The sequence below is a fragment of the Pipra filicauda genome, unplaced genomic scaffold (genome assembly GCF_003945595.2).
Source record: "Pipra filicauda isolate LSUMZ 115617 unplaced genomic scaffold, ASM394559v2 scaffold545_size329813_pilon, whole genome shotgun sequence".
Lineage (NCBI taxonomy): Eukaryota > Metazoa > Chordata > Aves > Passeriformes > Pipridae > Pipra > Pipra filicauda.
In genome coordinates, this window is record NW_024104693.1 from 101667 (window position 1) to 124837 (window position 23171).

At 34.9% G+C, this 23171-nt stretch overlaps 1 protein-coding gene across 1 annotated transcript in view; it reads left to right on the forward strand.

The window, feature by feature from the left end:
* The window catches only part of NEK10 (NIMA related kinase 10), a 91924-nt gene that overhangs the window by 66903 nt on the left and 1850 nt on the right, over window positions 1-23171 (forward strand). Inside the window, 9 exon segments of the mRNA XM_039387245.1 lie at window positions 2384-2558; window positions 2644-2730; window positions 9964-10012; window positions 11710-11747; window positions 13745-13845; window positions 17303-17413; window positions 19819-19927; window positions 21290-21342; window positions 21427-21482. Coding sequence (XP_039243179.1) covers window positions 2384-2558; window positions 2644-2730; window positions 9964-10012; window positions 11710-11747; window positions 13745-13845; window positions 17303-17413; window positions 19819-19927; window positions 21290-21342; window positions 21427-21482 — 779 coding nt within the window.

The following is a 23171-nucleotide window of genomic DNA, read 5'->3' on the forward strand; positions in this document are numbered from 1 at the left end:
GGGAAACTGAGACACTAGTTTATTACGAAAATGTGAAAATAAACTGAATCAACTGATGGAATCTCCATAAAGATTTGTAAAATACTGGAACGCTAGAATCAAGTGTAGGTATGAGCATAGTTCAAATGAATATGTATCAACCTAAACATTCAAACTCCTCTTTGAATGTTTGTGATGTTTTGAATATGCCACTGTTTCATAGATTTCTTCAAAAGATAAGTATCTGTCTACTTATCTGAAAGAAGTATGTCTGAGACTTTGAGGCATATGAAAATGATTGCTTCACTGTGTTGGAGAAAAGTTTCTCCATCCTCTTCTCATAAAATTATGTCCATATGTAGATCCTTATGTTCCCCCTCCAATGGTGACCAAAATCATTGAACTTGCATCGCAGCCTCCTCTAGTCGGGGTACTTTTGTCCCTCTAAATCATCCAGTTGTCTTACTCAAAAAAAGAAAAAGCAGTATATAATCTCATTTTTGAAACTTATTAGCTATTTTCTAGGTGGAGCAAAATATACACAGCAAATGTATTTATTGCTCTCAGATTACTAATGAATACTATAGTTTTCTATGTTCAGCTGTTATGTAAATGGGCCAGATTTTGTGTATAGACAGGTTATAGCTTTACAGTTTATTTGGCTGCTTTAAAGCTTTAGAATATGTTTCACTGATCTCTGAGCAGTTTCTATAGCAGGTCTGACAATTATTTTTATCATGAGGTCTGTGGAATTCAATTCACACATTTTGAACAAGTTTCCCATCTGGATGGGCTGCTAGATCTGAAACCAGTTGGTAATAGCTGTCTTTTTGATATTTTTTTTTCTTCAGCTCCACCTTATTTAGAAGTTATTGTTAACAGTTAGTCTTTTGAGTATGAGGTTCAGTCCTGTAAATGTTGAAAGGAGATTTAAGTTTGAAATGTCCATTCAATTTGACCCTTCTCTGTCTTGACTTTGTTTTCTTTAACGTAAAACAGGTGAGTTGGTTCTTTTCAGTAACTGTGCTCTGACTGTTCAGGGTACGATGTGTGCTCATATTCCAGGACTAGACTGCTCTCTTCAAGTGAACTAGAGAGTCATCATTAGTGGTTGTCATGCTGTGCTACACTCCAGTCACTGCTATTGTGACATCTTGGACATAAGCTCAGTCCAGTACTTAAGTATAAAATGATCTTTTCCCACCCGAATTTAAGGAGAAAGGCTTGACCATCCATCTCTTACAAGTTAAGTTATAGATTTAGGAGTAGAACCAAAGATGGGGAAGTAATTGAAGCAGACCTATTACACAGACAGTGTATAGTCAGTGCTCAGGGGTGCAGTTAGGTTTCTGAGGAGAAAGGTTTTCTGGTGCACCCACTCTGCTCTTTCCTGATAAGATCAAAATACTTCTTGGGAAAAACTTTGAAAGAAGTTGACTTAGATAAAGAACAAATTGTCTTAGGCAGACTTGGTAAAAATATAAGTATTTAGGAATGTATTATCTCCTGAAATTAATATTAAAGATACTAATTTGTTTAATCTGATATATTTATATAATTTATCTTCTGTCCTCCTTTATCACGCTTTGCTCTGACAAGATAGGGTAAAAAGAAACATGAATTTATTTACACACAACAGAACTAATATGTGAAGACTTGGAACAATATATACAGAGATCATAAAACATCTTCCTTCAAAATACGTTGCATTAAAATAGAAGCAATAACAGGGATCAGGGATTTCTATTCTTTCTAGAAAAACAATAAACACTGACAGCAACAGAGGCAGAATTTTAAACTTATTAAAGAACCTTGTGCTACAAACAGGACGCAGCAGTTAAATGTTACAGGCAAATAATTTATATTGGATGTTTTATTTTCCTAGCTCTGCGTTTGGTCATTTCAGCCTTGGGGTCTCTGACATGGCATCATGTCAAGTTAATTCCATATTTTATTACCATCTTGGCTGTTATGCAGGTTTTGCGTTGTCCGGAACTGGACTGCTGTTTATTATCTAAGCTGGAAGAGAGTAAATCTACCAATGCTCGTACCTGGGAACCTGCTGTCTTTGTCCAGTCTTCTGTTTTTGTTCAGTGTTTGCTTCTGCTCTGGCATTTGTTTCATTTTTTTCACTTTCAATGCTTGTTGTGAAAAGATTGTCATCAAGAACAAAGATGCTTTTATGTAAAGACTAGAAATATTTTTTTTTGGTTTGAAAGTTTTGTTCTAAATTCAGAATCAGTGACTGAACCAGTTACTGTACAGTCCTGGACTAGAAGCTAAGTGGGAACAAAAAGAGTGTTTTTATGCGTGTAGGCACAAGTGACACTTTCATTTTCAGAATTTGTAATAAGTTCTGGAAAATGACAATATATAACATTTCCTTTTTGTTCTTTGTTGTCAGAAAAATTATGAGAAGTTGAGTCTTCATAGTAGCAGCAATGGAGCAGCCAGTTGCAAAAGTCAATTTTCAGAAAATACTGACCTTCCAGTTGATGGTTGTCAGTCTGCATGTGGAAAATATGAGGAAGGAACATATGAAGAAATTCTGGTAGAGGATCACAGGACTATAGAGGAAGGTAGGCATTAGCAAAAGAAGCATCAGGGTGCTGATGCTGGTCAGAGGTGGGTTAAAAGCTTCTTTGTTTTGATTTTTATGTGCAGGTATGTTCTCTGAATTAGATGCTGAGCTGGATATACTTGACTACTCAAGCAGCTCCAGTTCAAGTAATTTGAAAGAGTCTGCTATTGGTAATATTCTTTAAGAATTAAGTGTGCACTAATTTCTAACAGCAAAGCAGTCGTTTATTCCAGAATGTTAGGGTATTTCATTATTTGTTGCACTATCTGAACTACCTAAGTAAAGAAAATAACTGTGCCTCTGTGGCAGCCATTTCCAGTTTAATGCATTTTGCATCTCATAGTCTTTGTGTAGCTTGTCTCCGTATTTTGCAGTAACGTCTGTGAAAGCTGGAATATTATTGGGCGACTTGACAAAGAAGGTAGTTTTAAATTTGAAGCCCTAAGATGACTAGTACTGATAAGAAACAGATGGAAGAGTGTGAAAAATAAAGTTGAAAGAGGCAGGCTTTAACTGTCTACATGAATTGGCTGAATGGAATTGAAGGAAGGCTTAATGATTAAAACAGGATTATGTGATAAAACAGAGCATTAATTCTGCTTATAGTTATTTATGGTAAGCAAATAGGAAAGCATCAGCTGTGTTGGGTGTTATCTTAAGTAACAGTTTTTTCTGATTATGTTCCAAATATGAAAATTTAAAAGAAAAAAACAAAAACACAGCTCTAACTGCTTTGAGTCACTTGCAAAATTGTGAGCTACCATGATGTACCTATTAAATGGGATGAGATTATGATTAGAGAAAATCAAAGAGCATTTTATACTAGAAAAAAGAGATGGATATTAGAGTTGAGCAAAATTTAAGATTTCCATTCATCCTGTTTAGTTCTGAAAGAAAATTTGTGGATGATTTAAAATGTACTTTTTAGTAAAGGGAATGTAGTCGTGTGAAGATTAACAAATATTATTGGTACAAGGTCCCAGGCTTCATAAAACATAGAATAACATTACTTTATCTGTTTGTAATCCTATCTGCTAGCTGGATTTCTTTCAGATTTTGGCCCAGGTGCTGAAGAAATATGACTACTTTTAATTGAAATGTCTAGCCATTAGCTCAGGGCAAATAAATGATTTAATAATTCTATTTAAAATCCATTAATATGATTTGCTAATTGTAACTGGATAGCCTGCCTTTCTAATGGCTGGAGGACCTGTGGCAGGCCAGCCCTGAGATTATTATCAAAGTTTTCTTTAAAAAATAATAATTTTAAAAAGCACTTTGTTGGTTTCTTATGCTAAGAGAGTAGCAGGAGAATGCTACGGGATACAGGGAAGCCTAGTCTAACTGTGGGAGAGGGCCTGCATAAAAGGAATCCCTTGAGGAAAAGCAGCTTGCGGAGACAAATGTTCTATTTTGTGTTTATACTGAAAAATAACTCATTGTGTGTCTCACAGAAATGTAATTAATTGTGAACTAGTTCAGCGTTGTAAACAGACATTTGAAATCTTTGTAGTTTGTAACTTGCCACGCCCAAAACATTAGTGGTAATGATTTCCTTGTAGTCTATTTTGCTTGACTGAGGTCTGGACATTAACAAAACATCAATTTTTTCTAATATTTGAATATTATGGTACCAGGTTTCCATATTTTTAATTAAATATTTTAAGTGGAAAGATCCAGTTGGTTCCTGTCAATCGCAGTAACTTTAATCAGCATTTCTAGAAATCATTATTCATTTTTCTCCCAGCATAGAGTTTAATTATTGTATAGATACTTCAAGATTGCTTTTTCAGAAAAATAACTCTGTAGTCTTATGTTCTTAAATCACCTCTAGTGTCTACTTAATGTTGAAGTCAGTGTTGTATATTGGTTGTAATTAATGCTGGCAAATGTTTCTTCTTTTCAAGGATAAAGAAAAGGTAGCTTTAAAAAAATAATTATAAATTCAGGATAATTAGGTATTACTTGGATTATGCTGCATTCATTACTGATAAATGGCTAACAGAGTTTGCATTATCAGCCATGGTTTTTTCAAGCATGTCAGCATTGCAGGGGAAAATGTGACTAATTTTCATCTAACTAACTTGGAAACTGCTAACACGAAGATGTGAGTTTTAGTTATGGGTATATTGATGAGGACCTTGAAAGGATTTGTCTAGTCATGCTGTCATCACATCATTCTCAGAATAAACATGATCTGCAACCGTAGAAAAATATCAGTCTAATTTAAAATTAGGGCGGTATCTTGTGTGATATGCTGAGTTGTTCATTGGCACTGAAGCTGGTATGCATTTGACAGTGTAATGGGGGTAAGCTTTTTTTATAGTCCACTATTGTCATAATGTTTTCAATAATTTTACATACTCTGATTTTCAATTATCCTTTAAGAAAAGGATTATTCTTCTTAGTCTAGACAATGTATTTCTACAAGACCAACTCCTTTACTCTCAAGATGGCCAAATGCAGGGTATGTAGATTCTGGAAGAGTTATTCCTGGTACTTGAAATGATTAATCCTACAGAAGCAAGATTCTATATATTTCAGAAGCATAGAGGCAGTAGTGACAGATGCATTTTTTTTTCCCCACCTGAAGTCCTATTAATTTGAAAACAGAAAGATTGACAGAGGGTAGGGCCATACTGAGTCAAAAGCAATGAAGAGTGATGGGATGATAAAAGTTTACTTGCTGCTGTTTTTTCTTGTTTTAAAATTACAAAGTTCCCAACTTTACCTTAACTTAGACACGTTTAAGAGATTTTTACTTGCTTTTGGTTTACAGTGTAACTGTACCTTCATTTCTGCTGGTAAAACCAAGTAGCAGGAAAATATATGATATATCTTAATGCATAGTAGTCCAGCAGAGCTAGTATGTCAGTTGAGTGAGAGTTTAAAAATTTACTCTATGTTTGGGAATGCTTTTTTTTGGAAAATAGTTTTTGTTTCCCTTAATCTTGTTCACTTAGACTGCAATTGGGACAGCATCCTAAATACAGTGAAAGACATTACTGTGTAAAACATTGTAAAACATCCTATTAGAAATCCTATGACCTTCCTCACAATAAAAATGAAGCATGCAATATATTCCTTTCAGAATTGCTCAACCACTGGCTTTTCATAAGGCTAAGAAGTCTCAATGTACAGTCCTACTGTGCTGCTGTATCTTTCTTAGAAGTTTTTTTGTTACTTCATAATTTAATTTATGTTTTCAGTGTTTGGGGTAACCTTTGATCTAACTTGTGACCAATAAGCAAAGACATTGATATTCAGGATTCCTTTCCTGAATTTCTGCAAAGCAATAGTATTCAGAGTTACCATGTAATGAAGACATCACAGATCTGCCTGAAGAATATTCTAGTGCTGTAACTGTAGAGGGGTCTCCTATATCTTTCTTTGAGCTTTTAGAAATATAACATGTTTACACAGTGCCAGGACTTGAGTTTTGTGCAGGTGATGCTCATATCCAGTTGAATCATTGGGGATTCTAGAACTAGGATGCTCTCAAAATAGGAACTCTGTATGTTGTATGTAGCAAATGATTGGGCTCTGAGTTTAGGTCATCGCTTAGCTCCACATTTAACTACTTTTGAGGATAACAAGGAACACTGTATGAAATGAAACTCCCATTCAGTAATGTTGCTTGCTGTCTGGAGTCAGTAATCTGCAGTCAACTACATTATATCTTGCAAGTTCTGTGATCACAGAGCTGAGCTTTTTTTTTTTTTTTGGCTTAGACCAGTTGCATTTGATGAGTTTAATGTTTTGAGAGGATATTTCTTCTTTCAATAACATGATTAGATAGTCTTGTAAGTCTTTAGGATAAGATTGTCTGACATCTGCTATATATGATTCTTTAGACTGTGAAGGGAAAGCTTAGGAAATTCCTTGAAAATTATTATTGCATCAAGAAAACTATCATTTGCACAATGGGCTGTCTGTGAAGAACCTTGGAGATCTTAGTGTTTTGTAGGCTTGCTCTTCCCGATTTATCTAAGATTCAGATTTCTCTTGAGACTTTGGGCTAATGGGTCTGTGTAGAAAATATCAACTAGAACAAGATCTGCTGAGACCCGGTTTTCCTGCATGATGCTGGAGTTAAGTTCAAAGTATGTTTATGTCAACTTCTGTTGCTGTACATGGAGTCCCTGCTAGTGAGAAAAGAACTTAGTTGTTTACTCTGCAAAAGGGCTTAATTAATGTGCTTGGGATTGGCCATTCCAGTGCACAGTGGTTTAAAGGACAGCTTACTAAGAGTATTTTGAATAAATAAAGGTAATTTGACCTTTCTCCTGAATAGATCATTAAACTGTCATTCAAAAAACCACATCCTTTGCTTCCATTTTGTTCAAAGAGAAACACCGAAGTTTTCTGCTGATGTGAAATCTTGATTCAGTGTTCCTACCGGTCTGATCAAACTTGAGAGGGTTTTCAGAGATTTTTTAGATAACATAGAAGTGAAAGTTAAAGCCAAAGCAAAAGTTATTATCTCCTCAGGTTTTTCTGATCTCATATCGTGTTATAAACTCTTCTCTTGAAATTACATGGTTGGGTGCCTGCAAGAGCAAAACACTAAACTGCCTATTAAAAGGTATTTATATGATTTGCACTTATTTCAATGCATGTTAAGAAGTTAAAGCCTTAGAAGTTGCTTTAATTACATCCGCTATTAAAGACCAAAGTAGCAGTCAGAGAAGTTCTTTATGCCTCATTTAATTTTTTTTTTTAAATGTCCTCAAGGAATCTTCATAGAGCTATTCAGAATAGAGAGGCTGATGAGAATTAAAAGCTTTGGCTTTTGCGTGTCTTTCACATTCTAACAAGAGTGGGCACAAAATAAGAGAGATGAAGGATGTGTATTTCGTTTTTCCTTGAGATCCTCTCGAACTGAGAAATATCCTCTTGCAAGGCATTTGAACAAAATATATTGCCTTGCTCTTCCTATCCCTGTCAAAGGAGTAACCATGGTAAAAGGAAATACAGTCCGGGTAACCCTGGGCTGAACATCAGGATACACAATGTGCTCCGTGACTTGTTAGTTAACTTGTCTGCATCTTAGTGGTTTTTCTTACTCCTTGTCTGGCTTTGTATGACTAGCATAACTCATACACAGAAGGCTAAGTATTATAAATAAAGTCTTTAGTGTTACGTGTGTGTATATACACATGAATGTTTGTTACAGTGATTTTTACATGTTTGAATCTCCTTGTGATTAGTTATTGAATAGATTATTTGGCTGTGTTTTCATAGTGACTAACACATAATGAGATTTTTCTCTCTGATGTAGCTGCTCAGTGGGTCTCTAACATAATAATAAGCAATAAAAATAGGGCTGAAGGATGTTTGCTATTGTTTAGTGATGTTCTGCATCATGATTTCTGTGGTTTTTTTGGTTCTGTTTTTTTGACATTAGTATTTTCCTAACTTTAGCATATGAATCAGAAAATACTATGTCTCTGCCATGTACAGTGAGTGGTGAGACAGATTCTGGTGTGAAATATCACGCACTTGTAAATACACTCATAAACTGGCAGATTAGCAAGTCAAATGTGGTGAGTCATCAAACTGATCAAGCAAATTTGGATATGAACCCTTTACTCATTGAAAGACCATTTATTTGAAACAGCCAAAGGGTATAGTATTTCAAACCCAATTTTGTGTATGAATACTTGGAAAAAGGTGTGTGTGTTTTTTATAAAATTCTAGCAAAGAGCTAGAATTCAAACTTAGCTTTCTAGCCAAGTGGCTTCTGGTACTAATTTTCATGAATATATTCACGTAATATATTGTGGTGTTTATTGTGTCTGAAGTTGGAACTCAAAATCCTTGCCCCAAGCAGCATGATTCAGGTTCAGTCAGTGCTTCTACTTTTGTATTTGTATTATTGTGTCTGCATCCTAAGCGGGTAAAATATCTGTTCCTTGAATAGGCACAATCATATTTTGCATGTCATTCTTTACTTTCTAGACAGTAGACACTGTCTTTGTCTATTTTTCTGTCTCAGTAAAAAGGTTAATTGAAGTACTTTTGCTTCTATGAGGGCCTAGTTTATTTGCTATTACATAGGTCAGTTTTTCTTACCTAACAGTCTTTTATGCTAGCTACTACAGAATTTTAACATCTGTTTTCCTAAGCAAACCATTAACAAGGAATAAAATTATTTCTTTTTCTTTCATTCTCTGTCTGTCTGTGTTTCTCCTTTTTAGGGAAACAGATTTGGCCTAAAAATGTATCGTTTCTTTTGGTTTTAAAGTGTGACAGATGCAAGCCTCCTTCAGGATTTTTTTTTTAAATTCAAAGGATATCAGAAAAGTAAGAAAAATAGAGGCACTATATTTCACAGTACAACACAAAGTATGTTTGAACACAAAAAGATTTAAGACTCTCAGAAATGTGTTTGCTCTACTGTTGCTCTAGAACTAATATAACTACTGTAACAAGACCAACAATGGGAAAATTAGTATAAATGTGACATAAAATCTTCTTTTTCTTATTTTCTATTTGAGTGATTAGTTCTTGTTTAATGGTAATGCTTGCAATGTTAGTAAGTGTGGAAAAAAATCTCATGTAGACAAAGATGAAGGGAATTTTATTAAAATCCATTAATTGTATGGGAAAATTGTTCTAGAATATTCTAATCTTACTATTCAGACTCTCAGTTAGCAGAATTATCTTTTCATTAAACATGCACTTATTCCTCATTCAAAATGAGATACTATTTGTAGGATAGAGTGGTCTCATACGTCCAAATTACCATGAAAAGATTGGTTTTACAGGAGTGTTTTAAGGCAAATGCTTAAGACTAAGATTTAAGGCAATGCTTTCCAAGCGTAGAAATAATAACATTACCCTTCCTTTTAGACATTTTTGGCACTATGCACTAATTATGTTAATGTTTACATACAGTTTTATTGCTTATTAGATGTTGGACCAATAACTGATCTTCAAAGTCTTAAATTCAGTAGGATTATATAAGAAGTGAGGTATTGTAGATGTTACTGCATATGAATAATTAGCTAATAGAACGGTGACAATAAAACCCTGGTGGAACAAGGTTTAGACAACCCCTCAAAGGTCCCCTGAAAAAGTGGACTCTATCCAGACTAGCGACAATGTTGTGGTTATAGCGGTAGCAGTAACTGTAATAATTGAATGCAAATCTTCTGTGGACATCTAGTCAATATGTATTGTTAGTATCTGTGAAATTCTGAAAGTGTTTCTTAAAATACTGTGCGGGGCTGAGATTTTAGTTTATGATTTAGGAAAATCTTCAATGCATCAAACAGTAACTCGATAATCAAATGGGGTTTGGAATTTATTTTGACACCATGTCTGGGAAATAGAAAATATTAACATGCATGTTTTGGTGTCTTTTTAAGCAGAAGATAATATTTATGTCCTTGTTTCAGATATAATTAAACAAAGTTTTAGTACTTCTGGAAGACAACCAAAGATAAGGTAGGTGTGATTTATATTTTTAATATAAATTATATAATCGATCACTGTTACGATCAATTCCAGTTGTTTGATTCACGGTGAAACAATTCTGCAATTCCCTTCGTGAAACATTTCCTTACTTACCATTACAGAGTCATATTGTATCAGCCTATGACACTCAGTCTGCTTGAAGATGTTGTAAGAGGGTGCTTGCACTCAAAAGCTTTACATGATAAATAGTTTTAAAAATGGACTTTGCTACATCAGCTAAACCGAATTATTTGGTCAGCCAAATTCTGGTTTTGTGTTTTTAAGCAGATGTTTTTCCATACAAAAATGTGTTTGTGTATTGGATAGTGTGGAGTATACTGTAGTAGTGTAGAGTAAGATCTTGTCCCTTTGAACTTCTCTAGACATAGAAACCCATTTTTTGTATTGTGGAGGCCCATTTACTTCAGAAAAAGAAACAAAAGAAGCAGAATGTGTCACGTCATCCCTCTTCCTCTTCTAAAGGTCTTCCTTATTCTTCTGTTGTTTATTTAGTACTGCATCAAACACATTCCTGACCAACCATTATTTTTTCTGATCTCCTTGGCACCACTCTTACTCACAGGCTCTGTTCTTTGTTTCTTTATTTCTGCTTTTCTTTCATATCTGAAAAAAAACCTCAAAATGACTCTTGGCTGCATCTGCCTCCTGAACAATTTTTTTCTTTTCACCTTTAACTTAGCTATGTAAGTATTTATAATGATGGCATTGATTCCTCTTGTGTTTCTCCACAGACACCATTTTAACCAAAGGCAATATTTTATTTTTGCTTTGAGAGTGGTTCTTAGCATGTCACCATCCAGTCTGTCACTTATCACTTCACAGCTTTAGTCCTGTTGCAGTCAGTAGTGGCAGCCTCCTCATGCTTGTGTTGAAGCAAGCATGTCTTTTTCTCTCTGTACAAATTCACTAGTCCACAAATCTCTGTCCCTCACATAATCATTAGAAAAGCTATCTCCTTATCTATCTTCATAACTACTCCTTGAAACTGTAGTTTTCCCTACTGCCACAAAAATATATACAAATTCTTGCCATACTCAGACTATCACAGCTGGCACCCATCAGGACATCATATCGGTTCATTCCGTTTCCTCTCTGTTCATATTCGTTTTTTGTTACTTATTTCAGCAAGTGAAATCTGCCAGCTGGGAAAGAGTTTGTGTAGAGTACAGAGCAGGATCTAACATTGAAACATGTAGACCTGTATTTCTAACATTGAGATATTGCTATCCTTGTGATGTAATATTATTTTTTTCCCCCATTTTACCAGTACTGTATGCATTATTACTCGTGTTTTTCTCCTCTAAACAATAATTGTTCTTCATGTTTTCCATCCATAAGAAGGGTTAACCAAAAGGTCCTTAAACATGTACAAGTGCATAATCTAGTGGATTATTGAGTTTTCAGTATTAAAATCCTCTCTACAGACTTTGTGTGTTCCAGGCTGAAAACTGAGCAGGGAAAGAAACTTTTATTTAGTAGAAGTTATGCTGGACACGCAGAGTAAGCCAGCCTTTATGTAACTTAAAAATGCACAGTTAAAAACTAGGGGATTTGGACAGATTTCCTTTAGAGGAAACATGAGATGTAGTCAGGAAATACTGTTATTTTATTTACAGTCGTTGATGCCAAACACAATTAAAACGTTTTTTTTTTCCAACTAATGAAAGGGATTATGTTGACAGTCCTGGATCAAGATTGCGACCAGGTAATTTCATGCTTGCAAGAAATTAAAACTTTAGCTTAAATTAAACCTAACGATTTCCGAGTTTTAAGCATTATTACGTTATTCTCCTGTTGCATATAGAGTGTTTTCTCATAGTCTACCAGTTGCAGATCTTTACAATATGAAATGTTATGGTTTTATCTAATATTTGTATTTTAAAATATTAGAAAATGAGACAATTACATTTCACATACAAGTATGTTGTCTGAAATATCATTAAGGTACTTCTTAAAAATATGAATTCCAATAGTAAATCAGTAAGACCTCATTTTAATGGTCATTATCCTGGCTAAACTTCTGCTGAATGCAATTAGAATTTCCCCTGAGAAATGAGTTTTCATAGAGCCCTTGTAAACTATCATGTATTTATACATCGTGATTGATGAAACAAGTTTTCTATTTGAGGTACTTTTCTTTCTTACTGAGAAGCTTCACATACTGTGAGCTGCTAAGCTGTGATTTCAGAATGCATATTGTCTGAATTAAATAATACTTGAAAGAAAATTATTTTGAGCAGTTGAGATATTGATCATAAAAAAGTGCTTTTTGTCTATACTAAGTTCTATTTTACATTTTTCATATAAAAATTCTATTACAATTTTTCATTATGCAGTACAAATCAAAATTTGATGTCAACCTTCTGCAGTTTCAGTGCTGTTTACTAAAAAGTGCCATTATAATAACAACACAGTTAAAACCCACTATCCAGCCGTAATGTATCAGAGATATCATGATTTACAGACAAATGCTTTAGCCTTTGTTGATATTTTCAGTTCTGTGGGTAATTTGAGTAGATCCAATATCTTTTTTCAGTGATGTTTCCCTTTTGGATAAAAGTCTTAAAAGCTTTGATCAAGTCTTCAGCAGCCTATTCACACATGTGTGCCCTCATCCTCCAAATAATGCTATACTTCTGTATTTAAAAACAACCCAACAAACAAGAAACTTGGAGCATCTGGAGTGTATGGACTTTGAGGGTACTCCTGAAGTTCCTAGCTTAACATTGGGTCTTCAGCTGTCTTTGAAACACCTGTACACTACAAGTAGACATTACATCTGGTCCTCCTAGATTTTTAGGTCATATAGTTGCTGTCATACTAGAAAAGAGAGAAAGTTCTGTACACTGAATAACAGGGAAATCCATGTTATATTCTACTCAGTCATTTTTGTTTGCTGTTATCATTCTAAACATATTTTTGTTCAGAAAAAATTCTGAAGACACACAAAAGAAAGGGCACTGATTTGTTTTCTTTTGGTTTGTTATACAAGCCATTGACAGGAAAAGAGAAGACAAATACCACAGAACAGGGAATAGCGAAAAAGATAACATGCCAAGAAAATAAAGGTTTTCTGACTGTCCTAATGAAAGCTGAAGATTCACAGGTCATAACAGCAAGACTGGGGATTGAATAGAACAGTGTTGAAACAGTTGGTAGAGAGGTGAAAATGAGGCAGAAAGAGCTAAATCCAAATTGTTTTTCCAGGGGTATGTATTTTAGATTATTACAGCATGGCTTCCACTGTCACCTTGACCAGAAAAAACAATCTAAATTCTTCTCTAAGTGACTCAGAGGAAATGCAAGACTTTTCCTCTTACTCATCATTAAGACAAGACTTAGGGAAAAAGTGTCAAACTGAATTTCACTTGACTCTGTCAACACATCTGCCAAAAGGCCACAAAACCCCCCCAGTAACAGCAATGACATCATCATCTTCCTGATCCTACTGGAAATGTGTCCCTCTGTGATGGAAAAGGACATTTTCTGTAACTCTCTATTTCTGTGATAGCACGGCTCAGAACTGAATGGTCCCTAGACACTTCAGTTTGTGAATGTCTGTCTTCTACTTCTTGTTAAAGTAGCCAGCACAGAAATTCAGCAACATTAGCATTTATATCTACAGATTTTAAACAATGTATGCTATTACTGTACTAAGGCAACAAAATGAGCTGCCCTCCTGATTTTACTCGTCATCTACAGCATCAGCAGGAATTGCTGTATCACAAAGGAAGGTGTGTCAGATCAGTGACCCCGTTCAGCAGATTCTTATTCAGCTCTACAAAATTATCTTCATCACTCAAGTATGCATTACTGTTGCTTCTGACATTCTATGCTTTTTAGTTATTTGCTGTTGTCAAAATGGTGGTACTGCAAAGTGCTGCTAATTTAGTCACTGTTCTTTAAAAACAACAGAACTTGACATTTTTGCAGATGGCAGGATGCTTTAAAAATATATCATTTAAATAAAGACTAACCCTGAATATTAGTATGTGGAGGATGGCAATAATTGAGTCATGTGAAAAAAAATCAGTGGCTCACCTCAGAAAAATGGGTTGTACAGTAAATTATTTTTACAACATTCCGTCATACTAGCAATACGATTATTTAAGGTGACAATATCATATACTGACTTGGAGAGTATATAAAATGCTTTCCTCTATAGCAATAGTTCCTAAATAACTTTAAAGTTAATACTTTCATGGGATTTTAGTGCAATAGTTCAAATCCTGAATATGTTAAATGTTTTGAAATGTTTTTAAATGTCAGATCTTTTTCAAACTTAAGACTTATTTTAAAATTAAGTTGAAATGCTTCGTAATGAAAGAGAGCTGAAGTTATTTCATGCTGATTCCAAAGCAAAAATGGAGCTGATACAAATCTACATTGAACTCTCCACTAAAAATGTGATGGAAAACTTTTTATTCTCTGGAAAGATGGCTGCCATGCAGCTACTTGCTATTCTTAAATAAATATCTTTTTGTTTTCCAAAATGAAGTGTTTATCTTCGGCATGTGATGTTTATCACCTCAGGGATTTTCAGATTGATGAGCCAAATTTGTTCAGTTTTGTTTAAAACAGAATAGCATAACTGAACTTGAGTGTACTTTGCATGTCTCTTTTCTTTCTTTTTTTTTTTATCCTTTTTAGCTGTCAAGCTTGTCAAAACAGGTAACACAGGAATTAAATTATCCGAGACAAAGAAATAATCATAATTTAAAATAATTGGAAATTATCTCCCTCTCCCACTAGCAGTAACAAGGCAGTTCAGTCTTTACATGGTATATTAGGAGTATGTCCAAGGTGCTCATTAGTGAACCTCTCCTCTCTGTTGAAGGTTTTATCAAGTGGCCTACTAATTAATAGAAGATATCACAACGTGGATGCCCAATAACTGAGAACTAACAGCAGCTCACAAACTGATTCAGAATTGACCAGTGAAGCAGCAGCAAGAACTTTGGTGCTTTTGGTGTCATTTGGTTTCAGAATGGGAAAGCAGAGAAACCAGGATCCATACCTGTGCTTGTTTACGCTGTACTATATGCTTCTCTTGTACTTGTTATGTTCTTACCAGTCTAAGGTCAAATATTTTTTATAATATATAGCTGGTTTATCAAACTCTTTTACATATTTCAGCTGACAATTCTAAACTGAAGTTTGCAAGGGAGAGTTCTTGCCTGTTAGTTCTTGGCTGCTAGCAGCCTTCTCAACCCAGTTTCCATGGGAACAAGAATCAGAGTGATCTCTGGAAAACAATGTAAAAAAAAACTTTTAAAAAAGCATTATGTAAATCCTTGGCCTTTTTTTTTTTTTTTTAACTGATCTGACAGCTGATTTCCTTAAAACAAAAGCTAAAATTGAACACTAGTGCCTAAGGCAACTCCAAGTTTCTGAAGCAGTGGACTTGTTTTTTACTGCTTCTGCTTCAGTATATCCCAGTATGCCCACGGTACATTAACTGCACACAGTTGATTGCACTGGTATGTAATCTATAGAGCATCTTGCAAGCCTTTCCTAAGGCATAATTTTTTTTACTGGCTTATGGGCTAAGGAACATTCAACACCTGACTTAAAGCGTATATGTAAGGCCTTATCTGCATGAAAAGAGAGTAGTATCTGTCTGTAACCAAAAACCTGTATGCAACCAGCTGTCTGGTGAAGTCTTTTGTGCGTAGAATGTGACTTTGATCTCTGGTTTGTCAGAGCAAATCAGGACTCCTGTGGGCCCAATAAAACTGTTCTGGATTTATAGCTGTCTAAAAACAGTAATTTGTTAACAGTGTTAACAGTGGGATAAATGTCTTTATAATGTGTACTGTGTCAGTGTTTGAATGTGAATTGTTAGTGGTCAAACCCTCCTTAAGTAGTCAAAGAGCTTCTGAATGCAGTGGAGTGGCACTTTATGAATTTATATCAATGATGTGAGTATAAAGTGTATACTAAATGGTAGAAAATCATATTTTTTCAAACGGTGCCTGCAGGTATAAGCAACTATACAGAAACAGCATAGACCATGGTTTCAAAAAGGTAGTAACATATCATCCAATTGTTGTCAGACTGAGTTGGTGTCATTGCAGTGCCCAATAGTGAAAACTTTACATTTACTGCTGCAGCATAAAAAATATTTAAAAGGAAAAGACATCCTTTGAACTCTATATTAAAGACTTTAAGCACTATAAAGTATGATTTGTACTTTTTAAAAAAATGTAAATGTAGATGAAATATGTATTCTTTTTCAACCAAAAAAATACAGGAGGAAAAAGTATACAAAATAAATTATGCTTTATAGACAAGTGAAATATAGATTACTTCCCACAGGTAGCTTCTAGCAAAAGAGACATTCTCAATTGTATTAACACCCATAATGACCTTAAAAGAGCCTGTTGAAGCAATTCTATGCACATTGAAGGTCTAAGCTTCTTGAAATTCCATTAATTTCAACTGAATCAACTCATTACAGCCATACAACCATAGTCTAATGGTTGATGGGCTTTATCTATAGAAAGTCATAGAATCAGCTGGGTTGGAAGGGAACTCTGAGATCATCAAGTCCAACTCTTGATCCACTACCACTGTGGTTACTAGACCATGGCACTAAGTGCCACATCCTGTCTTATCTTAAAAACCTCCTGGGATGGAGAATCCACTACTTCCTTGGGCAGCCCATTCCAATGTCTGATTACCCTCTCTGTAAAGAATTTCTTCCTAATATCTAACCTAAACCTCCCCTGGCACAGCTTAAGACCATGCCCTCTTGTCTTGCTGATAGTTGCCTGGGAAAAGAGACCAACCTCCACCTGGCTACAACCTCCTGGCTACAACCTCCTTTCAGGGAGTTGTAGAGAGTGATGAGGTCTCCCCTGAACCTCCTCTTCTCCAGGCTGAACAGCCCCAGCTCCCTCAGCCTCTCCTCATGGGACTTGTGCTCGAGTCCTAAATGTCCCAAATACTAGCACTTTGATCAGGGAGGCAAATCTAGTTGTACCTATGTTAGCCTTGTTATTATGGTGTTTACCTTCAACGCTAGAGGAACTGAGTTATATGATAAGCGTTGGCTTATCATAGTGGGTAAACCAAGGAGCCTTATTATAATATGCTATTAAATCAAGGCTTGTGCTGTTGTTTATCACCATGCTGTTAGATATCAGTGTTTCTTTTTGAAGTGTAGATCCTTTTTTCAATAATGGTACTGCTGCATGGATCACCTTTATGGAAGGTGTAACTGAGTGGTGGAAACATCTGTTTCTTTGTTTCATATAGCTTCCTCCAGCTTTGCAATGCAGCTTGAAAAGGAGAATCATTGAGAGGTTCAAGAAGTCCCTCTTCAGTCAGCAGAGCAATCCTTGTAATCTGAAATCAGAAAAGAAAAAGGTGTAGTGCACCATTTATTACATTGAATTTGTCCCTTTTTCTATTTGAATTATGCTATTGATATTAGTATCACAAAAATATAAGTGTAAGAGTCAATTTTTAAAAGGAAATATTTAGAATATTCTCTAGATATCTTTTATTTGGCAAATATGGAGGTTCATTAAGTAAGTAGTTTCTGTAGGTTGGTTTCAAGTTTTTGTCTCATCACTAGAACATTTTTTGTAAATGGAAAGGACCCGCAAGCTTCTAGCACACAAAATCAGACTTCATCTCATCAGAACTCATAAAGACAAGAGGAAGGGAAATGCAACTGGAGTTTATGTAAGCTCTTAATTTATGTAAGCTCTTCTTAATTTGTTAATAGTTTCTCAGTATTTTTCATGTTTTGGAATGTATTTCTACTCAAACCACTAATTTTAAGAAAGCAATGTCCCAGAGAGCCTTGAGTATAACATACTTTGTCCCATGGTTGCATAGTGTGTCAGCAACAGTTTAGTGTCATCATTTTAAAACCACTGCAGATTTGCAAGAATGGCCTGACTAAAGAACCGTGCCTACATATTTTCCAATGACAGGCTGGATGCTCTCCAACAGAGAAAGAACTAACAATAATATCAGAATTTCTACATGTTCCTTCAAAATCTCCTGAGAACACTGTAATCGGCAAAGGATCTGAAAATTACTTCCATGTCATCTGTGCACTGGGGGAGACTGAAGCTAAGACTGAATTAGTGACAAAGCAGTTATTAGGTATTTTATTGTACCTAAAATTTGATGACTAAGGTGATTTATTATCATTCACATAATTCTCCTGTGTGACCTAATTTGATTGTTACCTACTTATGCTGAATTGTGGAACCTTCTGCATCATTGTTTGCTACAAAATAGACTGACCCCAAATGCTGGATCCTTCCTATGCTTTTGTAATAATTAACCTCAGATGCTTAAGCTTCATGGAAGGTGGTTACTTAGTGTTTACTTTGGTTTACATTGGTAGTACATTAGAAAGATAATTAAAGATGTTTCTTTCTGAGCTATTGGTTTCATGCCAATTTGAAAACTGTAAATCAGGCTGCGACTTATATATTAAACAATTCTTGTATTTCACCCATAACGTTAAATCTAAGAAATATCTGCTCATTGTGTATTGAGTTGATGTTTTCAGAAAAGGATGCCCAAAAATAGGGTAAGAAAAAGGATATGTTTACTATAAAATTAACCTAATTTTCAAGTGTCTAGAAATAAATGAAACTATTCATAAATGTTATCAACAAATGTGAAATGGTGTTAGCTTTAAAACTATTGGATTTAAACCTCAAGAAAAGGGAAGAAATACTCTATTTAAAATGTAAATGGTAGCAAATTTAAAATGTTTCAAATGTTGTGTGCAATTCTGGGCATTTCCAACTTGAAGGAAATAGTTATAGAAACTATTAAAAGCGACAACAGGAAGTGCTGTTAGAAGGTTGGAGAATTGATAAGCATCGGTAAATAAATGTTAGGTGATTTACCAAAATTACCGCCATAAATGCACTGGGTAACATGGATATCATTTGGAGGTAGTGGAAGGAACCTAAATAGAGAAAAGAATTAGGTTGAACTCTTCCAACAAGTGTTAAGAGGTTGTGCAATTTCTGCAAATAAAATTTAAAAATAAAGCGATTTTAACTATGACAAATTAGAAAACCTAATTAGAATAACAGACAAAAAGATTCATCCACTCATCAGTGGTCGGGTAAAGGTCTTCCAGCAAGAGATAGTCTTCTGTTTCTGTAACTGTAAAAGTGTTATCATGCTGCAGAAATCATAACTGGAATTTCTTTCCTGCACACAAAGGTACTTTCCTGTCAGAGATGTTGCCAGTGGATGTTTTCAAAACTAGATGTTTTTAAGTTTAATATCAATATCCTTGTTCATATAATCAAGTAGTTCAACTGACTTTCAGGTTTCAGAAGTTCGGGCATCCCTCCAATGGGAACATAGCCTTGAATATAGCCTTGAATATAGGCTTGCAATTTCACTTGAAGACCCAGTTTTGAAAACGAGTTATCAGCTGCTTCTCTCCTTGGTTCAGGAAAATACACTTCCCTGTTAATCTTCACACAAATGTATCATTTATGACATTTTGTTCAGATAGTTTGAAGAACTCAGTGCTTTATACTAAGTGCAGATTGGCAGCTTGTAATGTTCAGTCAGTGTTTCTGGAGAGAAAAAGCTAGAATGTTCACAGTTGTGTTCACCACTTTTTGATTAATCTAAAAAGAGTTGAAATCTCTTGACTTTTGATTGCACTGGGAAACATAGGAAAGGGTAAACTGCCTCAGAAGTCTGAAGTTTTGGCAAATGGGAAGGATGGAGATTTCAGTTGTCTTTCTTTTCTTTTTCTTCCCCCCTCCCCCCCCCAGTTGCTGGAAGGTTCTCCTGAATTGATTGAGCCCAACATCTTCACAGCAGATTAGCATGTGGTACTTCTTTCTTCAGGTGGAAATATGTTGCTTCCACATGATAGAAAAAGTAAACAAAGCATCAAAACTTCTGTAGTGGCATATAGGTTTCTAATAAAATGTATGGTATCAAAGCAGAAGGAATTGCTGCTCCAAGATCTGTCTTCAAAGGCAACTGATTTTCATTATCAGGGTTTTTTTTTGTTTTGTTTTGTTTAATTCCTGGTGAGATGTGCAGTTCACCACTGCTGGAAATTTCTACTAATTTAAGAGAGTTTACTTTGGAATTACAAAGAATTATAAAAGATGCAAGTACTTTATGGTTCATCCATGAAAATTAATAGAAATGTTTGTAACCAAAAATGTCATACTTAAGATTTACCTGTCCTTGCACATGATTTTTAAACAAACTCTGTTCAAACCCTATGTTGTTCTTTTGTCATGTTTGGAACAGTTACAATGGATTGGTTTAATTATGTAGCTAGATCAAGCCATACAAACATAAGGAGGAAAATATGTGTATGTGTGTGTGTATATATATATATGTATATATACACTTCAGAAAATATAACAATATATATGTCAAATATACTTTGGAGAAGTGATACTCAGCATGACAAATAATAAACACCATGTTTAATCAAACCTACAGCTGTGGTATCATCCAGGGTGGGGAACCACAATTCCTGGTTCAGAGACTTGTTTTATTATGTGCTTCTTTGTGCAATGGACATAAGGGAAAAGTGCAGCCTGTATTTTGGTAACTGTGCCATTTACATTCTTCTAAATACAGGAAAAGCTGTGTTGAAATCCATGAGCTAGAGGATACAGTAACATTAAAAATCTGTGATGCCAGAAAGAAAAGTGAGAAGCTTTGGTTTTTATGGGCTTTGTGTTGAAACATTGTAGTTACATCATTTACACAGCTTATTGCAAAAACCAAAATTAATACTAGATGTCAAGGGTGATATTTGAGTAGGAAATGAGTTCCTAACAATCACTTTAAATATAAGCATTATTTTGTTCCCGGAGACAATGCAATTTTTGAGATGCTCATTATCAGTAATTTTTGAATCTCTTAACCTGCAGACAATACTTTTGTCCTCACAAATTGCTGCTGACTCTGTGCCCTTCCCACTATAAATTGTAAGTGGGAAAAAATAAGAAAGTTACATTTCCATGTTCTGTTTGATAAAGTCTTTATTTTCCATCAGTTTGGCCACTTTCATAATAAGCGCATCAAATGTTCGCATCATGCAAATGTTCACATTAGATGACCTCACCTTTTCAGGGGTTCATTGTGGTCAGTGGAAGTTACTGATAATGAAGCATCTCTCTTATCGTTATATTTGTAGTGGAATTGCTAAGAAACTTATAAGGGATCATAAATTCCAAATTCAGTAGTATAACATTACTTGCCTTTTTCTTTAAGGCATGGTTGGCACTTCTGACATGGCAGAAGGGGTGACATATGAGCAGTTGCAGGTAAGCTGTATGTATACCTATATGTATTCATTTATTACTGTTAATGAAGATAATTTACTGAAATTAAGTTCTTTTTCGTTGTAGACTCTAATTGAAGAGGTTCTAGAGGAAAGTGATTATTACAGTTTCTCTTCTAACAGGTCAGTCTAGTCAATTTAAAAAGAAAGAATTAATTATGATGTGCTAAAACCAAATGTATCATTGTCCTGTTTATGTGATTGCAATTTCACTTTAAACTTAGTGCAATATGTGGTTTATTATAATGCATGGATGCATGGACTGGAAGAAATGTATGTGGGACACATTAGCTAATCTAAGCAGGTTTTTTCGGCCATATCTGTTTTCTTCATTCAGATGAAAGAGTAGTAGAAGTATGGCAGCAATTTCCTCACGTTTTTCCACATATAAACCCACATCTGAACAAAAGGTTCACTGCATAGAAGTATATTTTACTTTAATAGTCTACCATTACAGGGTTGAAGGGATGAAGCTGATATATTTAGTAAAATACATGAGTACAGCACAAAAAGCAGTATAAGTGGTTACTAGCACAAAAGTGCAGGGGATGAAAAAAATGTAATGGTCTGTGAAACTAGGCAAATGCTTTGTCCTGGAGATGGTACATCTTTTCTGTGGGAATATTTTGAGGAAAGAAAATATATGAAACATATCAATATAGTCCACAACATAAGCCTAGCATTTCTCATATTTTTCACCTGCTAGCCTGTTATTTATCTTCTCAAATATTCTTTAGTGCAAAAAACCATTAACTACTTTCATCAAGTAGGTCTATTCTTGTCTTTGCAGTAGTCACCATTTTAAAGTCTGAGAGACTGCAGTTAGTTTTCTAAAACAAACAAACATACACCCACCCCACTCCCTTCCCCCCTAATAGAAATATTAAGAGGTTTTAAGAATTTATACTTCCTGTTGCCTCAGCGATATTTTCCAGTTTTTTTTAATCTCTGTAAACTTTCTGATATGGATTGACTCAAGTTTGAAAAATTTCTAATGATATTCTGAATATTTCTATAGGCTACTCGTTAAATTGGAATTCCAGCTTGCAAGTGTCTTGCAGCTGCCAGCTCAAAGTATTGAAAAATCATGATTCAACACTCCCAAAATAAAATATTACTTCAATCTCTAAACCTTCAGGGTATACTTGAATTATGTTTACAGATTACTGTTTCAGCCATGAGGTCTGACAAATTTGTTTATATGTGTGTTCAAATTCGAAAATTTTTGTCCTAATCCCAAGGTCCCAGGATTTGGTGATGTAGAAATAATATCACACGACTTATGAAAAAGAAAAATACTCTCATTTTTAACATCAAGATCTAAAAAGTCTTATTGTAAATGTACAAATGTGTTATAGTTGTGTAGACATTTATCTCACAGACTGCTAAAAAGTGTCTTAATTAATTGTAATGAAGCAGCTGTGTGCTAAATATGGACTTCTTTTTTTTTAGAAAAGCCACTACAAAGTTATCTATTGAAGGAAATCATAGAGTCACAGTGTATCTCATTTTAAAGGATCATTGAGTCCAAATCCCTGCTCCTCACAGGACTACCTAAAACTAAACTGTATGAATAAGAGCATCATCCAGACACTCCTTGAACTCTTGACAGGATTTGTGCCCTGATCACTTGCCTGGGGAGCCTGTTCCAATATCCAACCACCCATCCTAATGTCCGATCTGAACTTTCCCAGTGCAACTTTGTTCCGTTTCCTCATATCCTATTGTTGTAAATTTCATTGCTGAAGTGTAAAGGCTTCTTGAGATTGCAGGCACATATACTAATCCTTTCAATGTCTAACACAGGAGTGC